General features: G+C 38.1%; 1 protein-coding gene across 1 annotated transcript in view; it reads right to left on the bottom strand.

Annotated features, from left to right (window-relative positions):
• The window catches only part of CC2D2B (coiled-coil and C2 domain containing 2B), an 87,844-nt gene that overhangs the window by 66,330 nt on the left and 2,549 nt on the right, over window positions 1-18,965 (bottom strand). The window contains exons 2-8 of the mRNA XM_029932293.1: window positions 17,937-18,013; window positions 16,897-16,962; window positions 12,539-12,622; window positions 8,664-8,862; window positions 7,955-8,091; window positions 7,725-7,853; window positions 2,605-2,814 (exon numbers count right to left, since the gene is read on the bottom strand). Of these exons, the coding sequence (XP_029788153.1) occupies window positions 2,605-2,814; window positions 7,725-7,853; window positions 7,955-8,091; window positions 8,664-8,862; window positions 12,539-12,622; window positions 16,897-16,962; window positions 17,937-18,013 (902 nt within the window). The remainder of the gene's footprint in view (window positions 1-2,604; window positions 2,815-7,724; window positions 7,854-7,954; window positions 8,092-8,663; window positions 8,863-12,538; window positions 12,623-16,896; window positions 16,963-17,936; window positions 18,014-18,965) is intronic.

The following is an 18,965-nucleotide window of genomic DNA, read 5'->3' as shown; positions in this document are numbered from 1 at the left end:
GTGTCTTGGGCTTTTCCCTTATTATTTTCTTTACTTTTTTTTTCCCCCTCTTCTTTTTTTGGTGGTGGGGGTGGTTATGTTTAAATGAAGTTGCTTTTACAACACCAAAGACTTAATCATCCATTTCCTACATAAAAGGTAGCTACTTTTTTGCATGGACCTCAAGCATATTGTAGTACAGAGGTGGAATTTAAGGAAAGGTATTAAGCAGGCTGTGTTATAGCTTATGAACAAGTAATAAATTGTATCATTTATCTTGAATGTATCATAGATAAGCTGCTATATAACGATTGCCACTTCAGATAGCTGTGAAATTAGGTGATTAACTAGTTGTTACTTAACCTTCTAATTTCTGTATAAGTCTAATTACATGACACAGAAGTTGGTGTTTTGATTTTTTACTTTGCTTTTCTGTTTGGAGTGTCATTGTAACTACTGTATTGTAAATGATGGAAAATAATCGCATATGTTAAAAAATATGAAACTTTATAAAGTAAAAAAAAATAAAATTTCAAAAAAAAGCATAAAAAACATCCTAGATAAAAGGAAGAGTCACTTGTCCTACTATGTTATAATTTAATAATTAAATATAGTAATTAAGACAGGGCAGACTCGGTTGAGTGTGTGACTCTTAATCCTGAGGTTGTGAAATGGAGCTGTGGCTCCATGTGGAGCCTGCTTGGGATGCTCTCTCTCTTCCTCTGCCCCTCTCCCCCACTCATGCATACACTCTCTCCCTAAAATTAAAAAACAAAAAAAAACCAGGGCAGGACTAGACCATTTTGTCATAGTAATTGATAGCCCTTAAATTTATGTAAGTATGTAAAGCTACTTTATAATAAAGACAGAACTTAAAATTTTTTTAATGTTTATTTACTTTTGAGTGAGAGAGAGAGAGAGAGAGAGAGAGAGAGAGAGAGAGATACACAGAGCGTAAGCAGGGGAGAGGCAGAGAGAGAGGAAGACACAGAATCCAAAGCAGGCTCCAGGCTCTGAGCTGTCAGCACAGAGCCCAATGCAGGGCTCCAACCCACGAACTGCAAGATCATGACCTGAGCTAAAGTGAGATGCTTAACTGATTGAGCCACCCAGATGCTCCTAAAGGCAGAATTTTAAATTAGCAGGAAATTATGGTGTTTGGATATTAGGTTAATCTTTTGGGGGAGAGAAACTGAATTGGAGGCCAATCCCACAAGATACAGATATAAATTCTAGACAGAATAAAAGTCTAGAAATTATACATGTACGGGTGTATATTACTAGAAGGATATATAAAAAGATAACTTTATAATTTTAGTCTGTCAGATGCTATGGGTTGTCCTTGAAACATCATTTTTCGTGGCTGGCAAAACCCCAATTTTATTCAATTGTTTAATTATCTTCCATGTGTTTTAGAGGTAAACCCTGATTAGCCATTTGTAGCAATTTCATTCTTTTTGCTAGTGCTGGTTTGGCATGATTGTGTGAAATGATTCTAGCCAATGAGTCATGAGGTGAAATCTGCCCAGATTAGGGGAAGGGCTGGAGAGAGCTCTGAAAGTGAGACACCATGCTGTATGTGTGTCTGTCTGGTCAGCACGCCTTGACCTGGAGCAGCCAGTTAAGTTTACCAAGCCAATTTGCTGAAGATGAACATTAGAAAGAGAGTAAAAAGCTAGGGTTATTGATACTGTTGAGCCACCAAATCAGCCAACCCTAAAGTTGCCCTAACTTGGGAATCTTGATATAGGAGGTAATACCTTTTCCTTATTGTTTAAAGCAACTGAAAGAGAGTTTTTTGTGGACTCCAACCAAAGGCATGCTGACTGATACTCTAGGGGTAGAGAAGTTCTTAGGAAGCAGTGAAACCTAAAATACTCAGGGTTAGATTGAAAGATTTGACCTCATAAAAATTTTAATGTTTGCCAAGAGATAAAAAAAAAAAACTCAAATTAAAAAGCAAGTAAATGAAGGGTGCCTAGATGGCTCAGTGGGTTAAGCATATGACTCTTGATCTCAGCTTGGGTCTTGATCTCAGGGTCATGAGTTCAAGCCCTTCACTGGGCTTTGCATTAGGCATGAAACCTACTTTAAAAAAAAAAAAGGCAAGTAAATGAGAAGTACAAATTCATAAAAATAATCAGTGCATACTCTTTTGATTTATTTTTTTTCCTTTTTCTTTCAGACTTTTATGTACCCTTTACAATGTCATTAGATGACTGGATTAATCATTCTTAGACCAAGATTTTTCATGTTTTATATGAGATTCAAGGTCTCTAATATTTTTATCAAAATACTTTATTAGAAGACTTAAAAACCACCATATGGCTCTTACAAATAGTAATCTTTTCAAATACTCTTCTTGAGCCATAGGACCAAGAATACCACCGACGAGTAGACCATTTATAGGTGCTAAATATCCTGCAGAATATGTTTGAGGCCACCTTCCCGGCCAATCAACTCCTAGAGTTTCTTTTTGGAAACGTAAAATTAGCTATTGTTCTAGCTGGTTAAATATTTCAAGTGCTAAGGGAAAATGTTCTATGATAGTTTGCTCTGCACTACTTGTTTTCTCTTTCAATATTAAATCTTCAACTCTATAAACAGAATGAAAACTATTCTCACCTTCTCATAAAGCAGCTGAGGTAAATTCTGTTGCTGTCTGTCCTGAAAACACTCATACAGTTGAAGCAGCCTAGCACATAATACTTGTTCTTGATTGAAGAGAGGATGATGGCTGAACTGCAAACCCACAATGTTAAGATCTAATTGATACATTTCCCTTTGACCTTCCATTTTGCTCCTAACAGAGCTTTCCAGATCGGATTTCACTGCCTTTTAAAGAAAAATATGCATACAATGTTAATTTGATTCTACTTCTTTTGAGATTACAAGTGATTTTTCCTTATAAAAATAATATTAACTGTAAGAAAATTAAGGGATATAGAAAAGCAATAAATAATTTGATCCTTCTTTCTTGACATTGATTATGGCCCTTGATTTCATAAAATATATTTATTTATATTACATCATTTTAATCATCTTTCTATAAATTATGGTCACATACCTTATTATTGCATGCTGGTAGAAGTTAGACTTTCAAGTTATAAGCCCCACAAAGATTTCCTATAGGAACACTATGACAAATGGTATTTAGGTTTGTTGAGTCAATAGTTTGACTACCTGACGATCTCTAATAGCCATCCATGGGCGCCAGAGTTAAGTCATCCAAGGTCCCTTATTAAAACATTGTTCCTATGTGAAGATATTGGTAATACCCTGGAAAATCCCCTGGAGGGGCCTAGACCCTCTAAGTAAATTCTACCTAAGGAGACCATCTTTTGTTATACATGAGACTGTCTCCACTTGTATACCAAACTGCCCCTAAATTAGTTGAAGTCTGTAAACCTTAAACTATATGCCAAATGATTCACTTATGTTTTAGTATACTATTTTGAATTTTAGTACGTGTTTGAATATACATATGACTGGTTTTTAGTGATGTAATTCGAGAAGGTCAATGGGTTACTTAGCATATAAAGCCTAGTTCATGAATGCCTAGCCACTCCCAGTAAGGTCCATGACCGCATCCACCTAAAAAAGAGAGCCCAAGCCCTCTCTCTGGATCACTCTGGTGTAATAGGGCATGCTCCCCAGTCTGTGCCATCGTTATTACAACTGCTTTGATACTAAAAACCTGCTGTCAGACCTCTGACCTGTGGCAGACCCAGTGCTTCTCAAGGACTGTTGGTCACCAGTACGATGCCTACATCCCCGCCCCCCCATTCTCTCCTGAGCCAGGGATATTCCCCTGTTTCCTCACTGGCTTGAGGCGAGGCAAGAGAAGAGTCATAAAGTTTGTTTTGTTTTATCCTTATCTTGTCAGTGTCTCTTCTCTATGTAAGGACCAACTCAGAGGAAAAAACCTGTTCTTGATTCTACTTATAAGATTTAGTTAATTGGTAATAAAATGGTCATTTATCAGGCAAAAACACCAGTGAAGTAAATAGTTTTGGTATTAAGCAGCCAAACTACAAATAAAAATTTGAAAATTAGAGTTCCTAAGCTAGAGATGCCTGTCTTACCGAGCAGATTCATCACTGGTCAGTTAGTGAGAGGACTATGCGAACTTCTAGGTGTGTTTGTTAGACCAAAAGCACAAAGATCTAGGCAACAATAAATCAAAAGCCAAACAAATGCACAAAAACATCCAAGCTGGTGACAAGCATAAAATATGCAACACATAAGAGGAATGTTAGAAGACGGAGTGAAGGGCATGGTCAAATGGTCAGGCCAAACTACTCAGTGAATGGGCAAGTAAGACCTGGGGTAGCGGCACCTGGCAGAGGCAGCAGCGAAGAGAGGACCGTGGTACTTGGGCAGCTGTTCCCTGTGCCTCAGTCACCCTTATGTTTCTTTTATTCTGGTGAGAAACCCAGTTGAGCCTTGCCTGCAAGGCTAGCTGGGTGGAGTAACAAATGTGGAGAAAATAAAAAGGGAAAGCAGGCAGAAGCTTTGTCTGACACAAATTCCAGAACGTTCTCTGTTAAGTTGCTACAGAATGAATTTTAATACTCGGTTTAGATACTTGGTGAAGTGACATTTCCATTTGTTGCCAGTCTAAGAGTCTATGAGGTACTCAAATTGTGTTTGGATGAAATGAGAACACAGACCCTTGAGGAAAAAGGTTCTTGTTTAGCCCAGTGGTTTCCAACTTGGGATGCTCGTAGCTACGAAGGTTAATCTGGATCGTGGTTAATATTTCTCCAAAAATTATATATTTTGCATTTATTTGTTTTCATCCAATTGTTCATTCATTCACTCAGCAAACTATTACTTGTTTCAAGGATCTCTCTCCCTAAGAACAATCATCTCAGATAATTATGCTAAAATATCTGTGCTTTATCTTCAGCAATATTGAGATAAAACATATTATCCCCGTAAGGTGTAAATGCTATGCTACATAACAGCAAAGAACAAGACAGGATAAAAATCAGGGATTTTCCCTCTTCCGTCTTTTATTCTTTTCTTTTTATTTTTAATGGAGATGGATCTTTACAGTAGCCAAACTGGAAAAAACAGAAAGATCCTGCAAGGTTGGGTTGATTAGAACAGAGACACTACCAGTCTCTCATGGCTGACAGACCCCACACAAAAAAGTATTATTTTCTAAGATTATGCCAGTCAACTGATGTCTTCCTTTTCTGATGTATACTAGGACTATAAAAGTTTACATCGACTGAGATTGCGTTACAAATAATACAAGCACTTCTTGAGTGTCTATTATATGCTATGCATTTGGACATGTGTTAGCAATTGCTTAAAGAAAATACTCTACAGTCAAGTAGGAAAGAGATTAGGTAAACAAAGGACATAGAAGAGATTGAGCCTTAACAAAACTGCAACGCAGTCTGAAATCAATAAAGTCTTGAATTGGATTAAGATTATTATCCCCAATCAATATGCCTGTCAAAGCAAAGGACAGTACCTTTCAGAAAGAAGGTGTCATCTAGAGTTTTCATAAAGTTTCATACGTGTTTCAGTACAATAAAAAGTCTTTTTAAAATAGAGTAAAAGTTTAAAAAATAGAGTTAAAGAGAAAATATATGAAAAGATGGGAGTACCTAGAAGAAAACGAAAATATATTCTTATGTATAAAAGTCAAAAAACCATTTCACAGCTAAAATTATACTGAAAATATATGAAATTAAGAATTCATTCGACAGGTGATTCTGGGAACACGGTGGCAATATAGTTTTAGATATTCCCAAATCTCTACCTTTAAAATAGGCAGAGACACTAGATAGCAAAGCCAAAAATCCAAGACAAGATCCATAACAAGACTAAATCTCAAGAATCCCCTCACCCAAAATATAAGCAGATGGAGACAAACCAGCAACAGTAAAAAGACCTGCATGGGACAGAGATTGTGTGGGAGGAAACGGAGAGGAGCAACGAAGCATCAGGAGGTCCTGACAGCAGCAGAACCCCAAAGGGCAACAGATCCTCGCCAGAAAGTACAGCAGGTAAAACTGGAAGAAATTTTATCTACTCCACCTGTGGCTGAGGGCAAAGGGTTTTGGTAAGGATTGAAGGGGATTAGAAGGACCTAGTTCCTAAGAATTGTAGGATAAGTCTTCACACTAAGGAGAAACTGCTAGGAGTGGAATACAAATCGAGAAGCCCAGAGACCACAGAGATTACAGAAAGATAAGGTACAAAAAATATCTGGGAAGGAAACGCAGCCAAAAAATTTCAGAAATCCAGCCACTATATTGTTTTAACACTACACAGAAACAACAGAGTTCTGTGACATTACTAGAAAAGTTATGAGAACCAAGCCCTTTCTCTAAAAGTTCAGGAAAACTCATTTAATACAAAATGAGCAGTAGGAAAAAAAGGCTCAAGATTAAATCTATAGAAATGAGAATAATGAATAAATAAACAGTAAAATAATATCCCCACTGACAAAGTACAACAGAAAGACATCTAAAAATAGATAAAAATAGAAATGTATTTTCAAATGAGCGAAAAGACATTGAGAAAAATTTTATGACATTATAAAACATAAGTAAGAATTAAAAAAACAGAAATCAGGTAACAGACTGAAATTGACAGAAAAAAAAAATATTTTAGGGTACCTGGGTAGCACAGAGTGTCCAACTTTGGCTCAAGCCCTGCACAGATCCTGCTTGGGATTCTCTCTCTCCTCTCTCTCTCTCTCCTCTCTCTCTCTCTCTCTCTCTCTCTCTCTCTCTGTCTCTCTTCCTCTCTCTCTTCCCCTGCACACGCTCTCTCTCTCTTAAAATAAATCAATAAACATTAAAAAAAAAAGCAAAGCAACAGAGGGAGTAAAGAACAACATCCTTTAAGTATTTTTAGTAAGTATTATTTCTACTCTTTACTCACAGCCAAATTTCTTATATATGAAATAGTTAAGGCAAGTGAATGGGCAATTAAATTTCTGTATACAGTTTTGACTTAAAATTTTCAAGCCATTGTTTTAAAATGTTTATTTATTTTTGAGAGAGCGTGTGTACGTGCATGCATGCAGCGGAGGTTCGGGGAGAGAGGGAGACAGAAGATCCCAAGCAGGCTCTGCACTGTCAGCACAGAGCCTGATGCATGGCCTGAGCTCACCGACCATGAGATGATGACCTGAACCAAAGTCGGAGGCTAACTAACTGAACCACCCAGGTGCCCCAAACCAATTTTTAAATATAACTATTTCTGTCTAAATATTTCTTCTCATTAGGTTAACGGATTGCTAATTTTCACAAGTCTTAGAGTACATATAAAATTTCTTTGATTATAATATATATTCATTTTTGAAATTTAGAAAATACAGAAAAAATATAGAAGAAAATAAAAATAATCCTATATCCACCAGGAGATAGTTATTAACTTTGATATACTTTTCCCTTTAAACTATCTACATATGTATGTGTATACTTATTCATTCATTGATTCATTCATTATCTATTCTTACAAAATTAGGATCATCTATAACTTTGCATTCTGCTTCTTTTCACTTGGCATTTTATTTTGAGCATTTTCTCATTTCATTGAATGTTCCTCAAAAACATAATTTTAATGACTATTCTACATTTCACCATAGTTTTGCCATTTATTACTAGATTTACTAGTATCTATAAAGGGTGAATTAATACCACAAACACAAAAGTTATAATTAATATTACAAGAATTCTTCTAACCATAATTACAAATAAACTGTTGCTTGTTACCTTTCTGTATATGGTCTTTAGTGCTGGATTTAAAGATTCCTTGCTTGTGTTTAGCCTGAAATTCCATGATTGTCTGATGGGTGAAGGTAATGACATGATTTCTCCACTTTCATCAAACCAACACTTCCCCTATCAAAAATATTCAAGAAATAGAGTAGCAACATATTTCGCTAAAAACAAAAGTCACATACTCTGAGTGAGTGGTGTAACTTGTTTGCTGGCATACTTGCCTCTTCTGTGGTGAGCAGGCGATTTTCCATTTTGTTGCAGGTCTTTTTATAGATTTCTGGTTTTCTCTGGATATAGAATCCTTCATCTTCTAAAATGCGTGGCATCATATCTTTTGGCAGTTTACGCTGGTTAACCACTTAATAACAAAACCCAGATATTACTCTAAAGTCCAAAATACTAAACTGTTATTAACTAAGCAAGAAGCAAGGTAACTATCATACATCCTACCACTCAAGTGTACAGGAAGTCTAAATATACACATACGATGAATGAATTCTTTTAACCTGTTTCCTTAAAGTCAGAGAAGACATGAAGAACAAATACAGAAAACTTGCTGTAGTTTTACATCAGTACTTTTTGAAATCTATCCAGCATACAAAAAGCTATTATTCTTTTTCTTTTTCTTTTTTTAATTTTTTATAAATAGTTTATTGTCAAATTGGTTTCCATATAAGACCCAGTGCTCTTCCCCACGTGTCCTCCTCCATTACCACCACCTCTTCCCCCCACCCCCATCCCCCTTCAACCCTCGGTTCGTCTTCCTCGAGGGTGTCATACTAAGTGAAATAAGTCAGGTGGAGAAAGACAGATACCATATGTTTGCACTCATAGGTCTAACAGGAGAACAGGAGAAACCTAATAGAAAAAGCTATTATTCTACAATATGACTCATTAACGACTTAAATATTTCATTGTAAAGAATTTTACCTGGAGAACTACTTGGCACAAAAATGTTTGCCTGTTGTTTTTTGATTTGTTCTTGATCAACTTCATATTCAGCAGCTTTTACTTCAAGTAAATCGGGAAAAATGACTTCCACCATAAAGTCTTGATACTGGCCTTCAGCAACATCTTGTAACTTATCACTCAGTGAAAAATGTTTGGGATAGCTGTCATTTACTGATATCTGTTGAATATCAAGAAGAAAAATAAGTAAATATGCTGTTCCCAAGATTAATACTTAGATAAGTGAGATGTATTGGGACCTTGCTACAAATTGTCTTTCTGATCCATGTGACCTAGTTCAGGTTCGAGCTGAAACTGTTACAGTAAAGTTTCACTGAACATAAAGGAACTCATTTAAGGCTTAATAATACACAGTATGATTTTTCTATACCCCTTCTTTGCAATTCACAAAGAAAGATTACTGAAATAGAACTATAATTCAAGCCTCTCCTCTCCCATGGAGAATGTCCTGAGATATTGGATTATATTTCAATCACTGAGAATTCAGTTGTAGGGCAAGGTCTGGAGACATCAGGCCATGCAGTCTTAAAGTGCATTTTTTTTCACCATTCAGAAAGCAGTGTTACATAAAGTGATATGGAACAGTCATGCTGGTTTCTGGATGGTATTTAAAAGAAAAAAAGAAAAGATTCATCATAGAAGTCTATGGTGAATTACAGTGTGATTACAGTGAAATTCTGAAATATGAGTTACTATAAAAATTACAAATAATCTGAATATAGATATCAAAAACAGATGTAAACTAAAGATAAAAATGCATACTTTTATATCAGGATCAGAAATTGTATTACTCTCTTCACACACACACAAATCACCAATTTACTCTAGATGACTTTACTCGTCGAATTGAAATCTACACGTAGTGAAAGGGAGAAGGAGACAGAAGTGTGTGAGCCATGCAAATAAAATCCCTCCATTTTCCAAAACATACATTTGAAGGTAAATAATTCAATAAAAAGAATTAATCACAGAATTCCTTTGAATAGAGAATCTCACATGGCCTTGACCACCTCTGACAAAATTAAGTAATTAACATAGTTAATTAACACCTGGGGTCATATCGTCATCACCATCATACCCTCCCTCCTATCTCCACCAAGAAATCAAGAAAGTATTTCATATCTAAAAACCTTTGTGGCATCTATTCCAGAATTCAAACCAGGTATGGCATTGGCATCCAGGAGTAAGACTTGGGGGACCTTTGCACAGGGAATCTCTGAAGATTCCAATCACAGACAGAACGGGGTTCTTTCTTCCATCTGGAGACCCCCTTACCTGGTCTCCCTCACAACACCCCCCGTATGGGGCAGGGCTTTCAACCTGCCTTCAGAGCTAAGGTCTGTCTGGATGGCTGAGTATGTCAGTCCTCGTCTTGGATCCCAGCCTTTTACTTATGACCAAACAGGTCTCTTTTATAAACTTGGCCCTACTCAATTGGCCTATATTTTTAGTCCAAGATACACTTATTTCAACCAATATAAGCCCCATCTGACCAACTATTCCTCACTTAATCTAAGGCCCACTGCATCCACCTGTCAGGCTCTGTGCTGACACCTCAGTGGCTGGAGCCTGTTTTGGATTCTGCCTCCCTCTCTCTCTGCCCCTTCCTCACTCCCACACTCTGTCTCTCACTCTCAAACAAACAAACATTGGGGGAAAAAATTAAACAATCCTAAACTCGCACTCATTAAAGTCCAAGTGGTTGGTCTGCATTGCTCACCTAATTTCTCTTCTGCCCGCCCTCCGAGGTGGACAGCGGCCATAACCACAGGGCCTGGCCCTGGTATACTCTGCTGGCTGGACCTTCTCTTGTTTTCCCAGAAAAGCTCATTCTTTAACCCATATTGTGAGACTTGGGGAGGTCAGATGACTTGGCAGAGTATGCAGGTGTTTGGGAAGCAGTTATTCGGCATTCACGGGAACATTTGTTGAGTGCCTAATGTGTTTCAGGAAGAAAATACACAAGTAGATAAAGGATATACATTGGATGGTGATAAGTGTGTTGAGAAAAAGAAAAGCAAGGTAAGAGGCTAGAGAATGCCAGGCGAGGTGGGTGGGGGTACTATTGTACACACCGTTGTAAGATACAGTAGTAGCTTAAGTTATATGTCATTTGAACAGAAACCCAAAGGTAGTGAGAAAGAGAGCATGAGAATAAGAGAAGAGCTTCCTACACAAATGAAAGGTAAAAGTCCTTGAGGCAGGAGCATGCCATGATGAATAAGGAGTAAGCCAATCTGGCTGGAGCTGGGTGGGAGAAGGAAGGGCAATGTGGGGAGAAATGAGGTCAGAGAGGTACCAAGGGGACCAGGTCATATAGGCCTTGGAGGACTTGAGCTTTTGTTTCGAGTGAGATAGGAAACCAGTAGAAGGTGTAAATGAAAGAATGGTCTATCTTAGATCTCAACAGGATCACTCTGACCACTGTATGGTATAGGAAATAGACTGTTGAGGCAATAGTGAAAACAGAGGGTGACACTGGCAATGATCCAGATGAGACGTTATGGTGGCTTAGACTAGGGTTGTACCAGCCCTAGGAGGTGGTGAAAAGTGGGTCAGATTCTGGAACACTTTGAAGGTAGAACCAACGAAATTTGTGATGGATTGGATGTGAGGTATGTTGATTTGTTTGTTTCTCTTCTTCCTGACACACATTAGGCACTTGGTGAATGTTCCCATGAACGCTGAAGAAATGCATCCCAAACACACATGCTCGGCCAAGTCATCTGACCTCCCCGAGTCTCACAGTAGGGCTTAAAGAATGAGCTTTTCTGGGAAAACAAGAGAATACTAGTATCCATAAAAGGATCCAAGGATGACACCAAGGTTTAGCTGAGCAACTGGAAAAATGGAATGGCCATTTACAAATATGATTCTATTCATATAAAAGTCCATGTCTGTACAAGTATGGACATAATCATAGAGAAGAGGTGAAAAATGATAGTGGTTTATCTTAATGTACACATTTTCTTTAAATTTTTAAGAGATAAATCTCTTTTTTATTACAGAAAAAAACAACAATAACAAAGAAGGACAGAAAGGACCGGGGCAGGACACAGAGAAAGGCAGATGGAAGGGAGAGGGAAGTAAATCAGAATGCAAGTGCCTGTCCCAGAGGGACTCCTGAAGCCTGAGGGATTGGGGAACAGCTGAGGGGGATCAGGAGACGCGGGCTCCAGTAGTGCTGGGGGAGGTGACCAAGGAAACCGTGCGAGGACTGAAGGCAGAGAGGAGCTGGAGAAAGCATAGAGGAGCAGAAACAGGGAGGGAGAGCAGGGCGCAGGGGATGGACACTCAGGAGATGAGAAAGACTCATGAGACTAACGGACCAGCGGAGAGGACCGCCAGGGAGTGACAGGAGGCTGGGGAGTGTGGGAAGAACTGCTAGAAATCAGAGGGTCCGGGGTCTGACTGGGAGGGATGGAGAGTAACGGAAATCATGGAGAACGTGCAGGACACTCAGAGAGACGGAAGGAACAAGAGAAAAGGAAAACACAGGTTTTGGAGCTACAGCTGGTGCTTCCAGCTCTACTGAAGTCTGACCCCCCATGCCTGAGCGTCCTCCCCTGGAAAGCAGAGGTGATAGCAACACCTGTCTCACATGATTAGGATGAGGACTGAATGACATAATCTTTATTAAAAATTTAGTATAGCATTGGGCATCCAGTAAGCACTCAATAAATGTTTAGAATTATTATTTTGAACAGATTCTCAATTCAGAGAGAAGAAGGTGGCTCAATAACACAAATTTCATCTCCCATCCAAGTATTTCATTTTGTGCCTTTAATAAAGAGTTCGTTGTCCTGAGGCATGAGAGGAAGGGAAACCAATCCAACCTGCTCTGAACACCAGCCCGAAGCTGAACCTTCTTCGCCATTCGGCATGAAAAACGAAAGGCCTTCATCTGATAAGACTTCAGTCTGTGAATTAAACAATGATAAACTGGTATTCAGGGGGAAATACTTTTCTGCTCATAAGTGGAAGAAATACTTTTCTGCAATGTGGCAGACCTGTTATTGTATTCATGAGCAAAGAGAAGCAAGAGTCTGGTTCATTACATGTTTTGGTTTTCATTTTGAAGGTTCTGGTAACTGCAGTAAGAAACAGAATGACGTAGAGCACAATTCTTCTGCTTCCCAAATTACCTCTTCACTACTAAGAGTAGTAATACTAAGTATGACTACTAAGAGTATCACCTTATAATGTGATCAAACTAGAGGCGCAGGGCAAATTCTTCTTTTTTCTCCCTGTTTTTGGGTGTTCTAATGTGCTCACACACAAGAACTACCCCAAACCATCTACATTCCTTGTGGTTATCAGTAGTTAAAAGTATCAGAAGTGGCATATTCTTGGGGCGCCTGGGTGGCTCAGTCGGTTAAGTGTCCAACTCTTGGCTTCGGCTCAGGTCATGATCTCACAGTTTGCGAGTTCAAGCCCAAGATCGGACTCCATGCTAACAGTGCGGAGTCTGCTTGGCATTCTCTCTCTGCCTCTTCCCCACTTGCTTCCTCTTTCTCTCAAAAATAAATAAACTTAAAAAAATAAAAGTGACATATTCTTAGTTATAAGTTTGCTGATAACTTAAGCTCTCCTTTTTCAATTCTATCAAGTCTGAATATTTTAAGTGTATATCACTTACCATTTCATTCTCACACACATACCAAAATTAACTGTTTTTAGAGAGATTTGGTAGAAGAATTAATTCCATAATAAAAAATAAAACTCAGGGGGCACCTGAGTGGCTCAGTCAGTTAAGCGTCTGACTTCACTTCAGCTCAGGTCATCTTAAGTTCGAGCCCTACATTGGGCTCTCTGCTGTCAGCACAGAGTCTGCTTTGAATCTTCTGTTCCTCTCTCTTTTCCCCTCCCCTACTGGTGCCCAAGTGCTCTGTCTCTCTCTCTCAAAACTAAATAAAAATTAAAAAAAAAGTAAAACTCATAGTTACTAGAAGTTAAATAATTTAAAAATATGTAAAATACAAAGTTTATCTTATATCTTGTTGCATCTACAATATAGCCGTCACATTAGCCTTAAAAGTTATTTACCCTGGGGCGCCTGGGGGGCTCAGGCAGTTAAGCGTCAGACTCTCAATCTCAGCTCAGGTCATGATCTCACAGTTCATGAGACTGAGCCCCTCATTTGGGCTCTGTGCTGACACTGTGAAGCCTGCTTGGGATTCTCTCTCTCGCCCTCTCAAATAAAGAAAGTTTCAAATAAAAAATTAAAAATTCACCCTGCAACAACGCTGCACATCCAAACTGTCAGTATGTACTTTACTTCCCTTCATGTCTGCTCATTGCAAAAGCACTTGCTACAATCCTCAACTTCCTGAGCAGACACTTCTATCTAGCAGTTGGTATGGAGAGTCTTAGAGGTCAGTTTCTCCTCCTTTTCACCTCTTTTCTTGGCACTTAATGGACTGACCTTGACAAGCTTCCAAGTTTTTATTATTCACACTTAAATTAAATCCAACTTAGGCACATTTTTATTTATTTGCTGAATGAATAACATATACACGCATCTATTTTTTAGTCTGCTTTTACTTTTAAATTTAAATACAATTTTTAAAAAACTTAAATTTAAAAAAAAATTTTATTTTTGAGAGAGAGAATGCAAGTAGGAGAGGGGCAGAGAGGGAGGGAGACACAGAATCTGAAACAGGCTCCAGGCTCTCAACTGTCAGCACAGAGCCTGATGCAGGGCTTGAACTCACGAACTGCAAAACCATGACCTGAGCTGAAGTTGGATGTTTAACCCACAGAGCCACCCAGATGCCCCAAAATAATTCTTACTGAGCACCCAAGAGGGGAGTTTTGGGGGAGGCATTGATGAATTTAAAAAATTCCTTTTAATTTAAAATTTGTAGAGTTAGTCTTATTGCTTACGGCAGAAATGACTAATTGTCCATATTTTTCCCTCAAGAAAGTCAGGATAGAAGGTATCCTAAGATACCTAGGAATAAACCTAACCAAAGAGGTAAAAGATCTGTATGCTGAAAACTATACAAACTTATGAAAGAAACTGGAGAGGAAATGGAGAAACATTCCATGGATTAGAAGAACAAATATTGTTAAAATGTCGATACTACCCAAAGCAATCTACATGTTCAATGCAATTCCTATCAAAATAACATCAGCATTCCCTTTTTTAAATGTTCATTTACTTTTGAGAGAGAGCAAGAGAGAGCAGGGGAGGGGCAAAGAGAGGGAAAGAGAGGATCTGAAGCAGGTGCTCTGCTATTAGCTAAGAGCCTGACACAGGGCTCAAACTCATAAACCATGAGATCATGACCTGAACACTTAACACATGACCTGAACACTTGGACACTTAACTGACTGAGCCACTCAGGCACCTCAACACCAGCATTCTTCACAGAGATAGAACAAATAGTTCTAAAATTTGTATGGGACCAGAAAAGACCCCAAATAGCCAAAGTAATGTTGAAAAAGAAAACCAAACCTGGAGGTATCACAATTCTAGACTTCAAGCTGTATTACAAAGCTGTAATCATCAAGACAGTATGGCACTAACACACAGACATATATATCAATGGAACAGAATAGGAAACCAAGGAATGGACCCACAAACATATGGCCAACTAATCTTTGACAAAGCAGGAAAGAATGTCCAATGGAATAAAGACAGTCTCTTCAGCAAACGGTGCTGAGAAAACTAAACAGTGACATGCAGAAAAATGAGCCTGGAGCACTTTCTTATACCACACACAAAAATAAACTCAAAATGGATGAAAGACCTAGCTGTGAGAAAGGAAGCTATCAAAATCCTAGAGGAGAATTGACTTCAGCCACAGCAAATTCTTACTAGACATGTATCTGGAGGCAAGGGAAACAAAGCAAAAATGAAATATTGGGTTGTCATCAAGATGAAAAGTGTGCACGGCAAAGGAAACAATCAGCAAAATTAAAAGGCAAATGATGGAATTGGAGAGGTATTTGCAAATGACATATTGGTCAGAGAGTTGGTATCAAAAATCTATGAAGAATTTATCAAACTCAACACCAAAAAAACAAATAATCCAGTGAAGAAAGGGGCTAAAGACATGAATAGACACTTTTCCAAAGAAGACATCCAGATGGCTAACAGACACATGAAAAGATGCTCAACATCACTCATTTTCAGGGAAATACAACTCAAAATCACAATGAGGTACCACCTCACAGATGTTAGAATGGCTAAAATTAATAACTCAGGCAGCAACAGATGTTGGCGAGGATGCAGACAAAGGGGACCCTCTTATACGGTTGGTGGGAATGCAAACTGGTGCAGCCACTCTGAAAAGCAGTATGGAGGTTCCTCAGAAAATTAAAAATAGAACTACCCTATGACCCAGCAATGACACCACTAGGAATTTATCCAAAAGATACAAAGATGTTGATTTAAAGGGGCACATGCACCCCAAGGTTTATAGCAATGCTATCAACAACAGCCAAATTATGGAAAGAGTCCAAATGTTCATCAACTGCTGAATGGATAAAGAAGATGTGGTTTATATACACAATGGAGTTTTACTCGGAAATCAAAAAGAATGAAATCTTGCCATTTGCAACAATGTGGATAGAAGTAGAATGTATTATGCTAAGTGAAATAAGTCACTCAGAGAAAGATAAATATCATTATTTTACTCATATGTGGAATTTTAAGAAACAAAACAGACGATCATAGGGGAAGGGAAGGAAAAATAATAAGACTAAAAACAGAGAGGGAGGCAAACCATAAGAGGCCCTTAAATACGGAGAACAAACTGAAGGTTTCTGGAGGGGAGCTGGGGGGGATGGGATAAATGGATAATGGGCATTGAGGAGGGCGCTTGTTGGGATGGCACTGGGTGTTAGATGGAAGTGATATATATCACTGGGTTCTACTCCTGAAACCACTACTACACTGTATGTTAACTAATTGGAATTTAAATTTTTAAAAAAGTATAAAAATTGGCACCTGGGTGGCTCAGTTGGTTGAGTATTTGATTCTTGATTTCAGCTCAGGTCATGATCCCAGGGTTGTGGGACTGAACCCAGCATCTGGCTCCACTCTGAGCATGGAGCCTGCTTAAGATTCTCTCTCTCTCTCTCTCTCTCTCTCTCTCTCTCTCTCTCTCTCTCTCTCTGCCCCTCTTCCCTGCTTTTACTCTTTCTTTCTCAAATTAAAAAAAAATGTGTAAAAAGATTTATTTACCTTAGGCCATTTATATATCTTGTCATCAATGAGTAGGTGAGTTGAAGATTTTTTACCTTGATTAATCTGAAACACAACATAAATAAGTGGTATGTAAAGTTTAATCTTCACAAATATGGACAAAATGTGCTCATAAGACTTTTTGTCCAAAGGGATAAAAGTCAAAAAAATTTTTAATGTTTATCTCTTTTTTTCAATTTTTTCTTTTAACAAGTATATACATTTTATCCCTTGAGATGTCATATACCATGACCAACTCAACTTTTCTTGGCTTTAGGTTTGAAGAAAAAAATCATGAAAAAGAATATGAAGATTTGGGGATTTAAGGAGCTATATATTAGTGTGGAGGTTCCTCAAAAAACTAGAACTTCCCTATGACCCAGCAATAGCACTGCTAGGGATTTACCCAAGGGATACAGAAGTGCTGATGCATAGGGGCACATGTACCCCAATGTTCATAGCAGCACTGTCAACAACAGCCAAAACATGGAAAGAGTCTAAATGTCCATCAACTGATGACTGGATCAAGAAGATGTGGTTTATATATACAATGGAGTATTACATGGCAATGAGAAAGAATGAAATCTGACCATTCATGTCATCATGAATGGACTCGAGGGTGTCATGCTAAGTGAAATAAGTTAGGCGGAGAAGGGCAGATACCATATGTTTTCACTCATAGGTCTAACAGGAGAAACTTAACCGAGGACCATGGGGAGGGGAAAGGGGGTAAAAGAGTTAGGGAAAGGGAGGGAGGCAAATCATGAGAGACTCTTGAATACTGAAAAAAAAAAGGAAAACAAAAAGAAAACAAACTAAGGGCTAAAGGGGGGGGTGATGGGCATGGAGGAGGGCACTTGCTGGGAAGAGCACTGGGTGTTATATGGAAACCAACTTGACAATAAACTATAAATAAATTTTTAAAAGGAGTTACATATTAAGATTGAATTTTCACTCTTTTTTGACAAAGAAAAGTCTATTATGATACATATTGCAGTAAACAGTAAATCTGAAAACAGGAAAGAAAAAAGAAGCATTACCTTAGCACTTTTCAGTTTTTCTCTTACTTTGCCTCTCAACGTTTCTATTACGTTTTGATTTTCTTCTGCTTCTAAATCTACCAAGAAGTCAACATAATAATATAGAGTTAATAACACTTTCTTACAATATAATTAAACAGCAACAGTGGCAAAAGTACTTATTAAATAGCTAATTTGCATGTATTTCTAAAGAGTATGGCAATTACGAAGACTGGGTCATTGCCCCATGTGAGCTCGGAACCTAAGACCATGGCTGTTGTCCCTTCCCTCTTTTTCAATCTAGACTAAAATCAGGATGAAATTTTGTTGGTTTTTTTTTTAGGTGTGTGAGCTTTCCCCTACCCTCTGTATCCTCAGTTATTGGCTAGAGTTTTTCTTTGTAGTCAGTCAAAAAAAGAAAAAGAAAAGTAAGTTCAGATAAGCATGAGAATAGTCATATTCCATATAAATTGTCCCACAGAATATACAAATAACAAAGCCAGGTTATTTCAATCTGATTAAACTGGAGAAAAAGGAATCTGAAAGGAAGAGAGATACGTTTCTAGGTACCCACTTTAACTACCAATGTCATTTCTGTAAAATCAATATAATATTGCCAACCCCCACTTCTGCCAGCTCTTAAGGAGATGAAACATAGGGTAAAAAGAAGATTCCAGTATCGTATGCACTCCAAGCCATGCATAATTTTCTGCTTGTCCACCAGATAATCCACCAGATGGACTGAGAAGGATAGGGGTTGCGCAGTCCTAGGTACAGGAGTAAATGAGGAGCCTATTGGTTATTTGACCTAGCATTTTTCTTTTTCTCCTCCTTTGAGTACTCAAAGGTTGCACAGAGGCTGGTGGAAATATAGGCTAAGTATAAAGCTAAATCACTATATGTCATGAGAATCTTCATTCTTGACTGTAGTGTTTCTTGATAATTTTAAAAATTACTGGTTGGTTTTATACTCTCCTCCCAGAACTTAGAATGGCAGATGCCACCAAGTAGATGCTCAATAAATGTTTGATGGATGGATGACCCAGGGTT

The sequence above is a fragment of the Suricata suricatta genome, chromosome 2, assembly GCF_006229205.1.
Source record: "Suricata suricatta isolate VVHF042 chromosome 2, meerkat_22Aug2017_6uvM2_HiC, whole genome shotgun sequence".
Classification (NCBI taxonomy): domain Eukaryota; kingdom Metazoa; phylum Chordata; class Mammalia; order Carnivora; family Herpestidae; genus Suricata; species Suricata suricatta.
The sequence above is the reverse complement of the archived record's forward strand: the minus strand, read 5'-3'. Positions and strand labels throughout refer to the sequence as shown.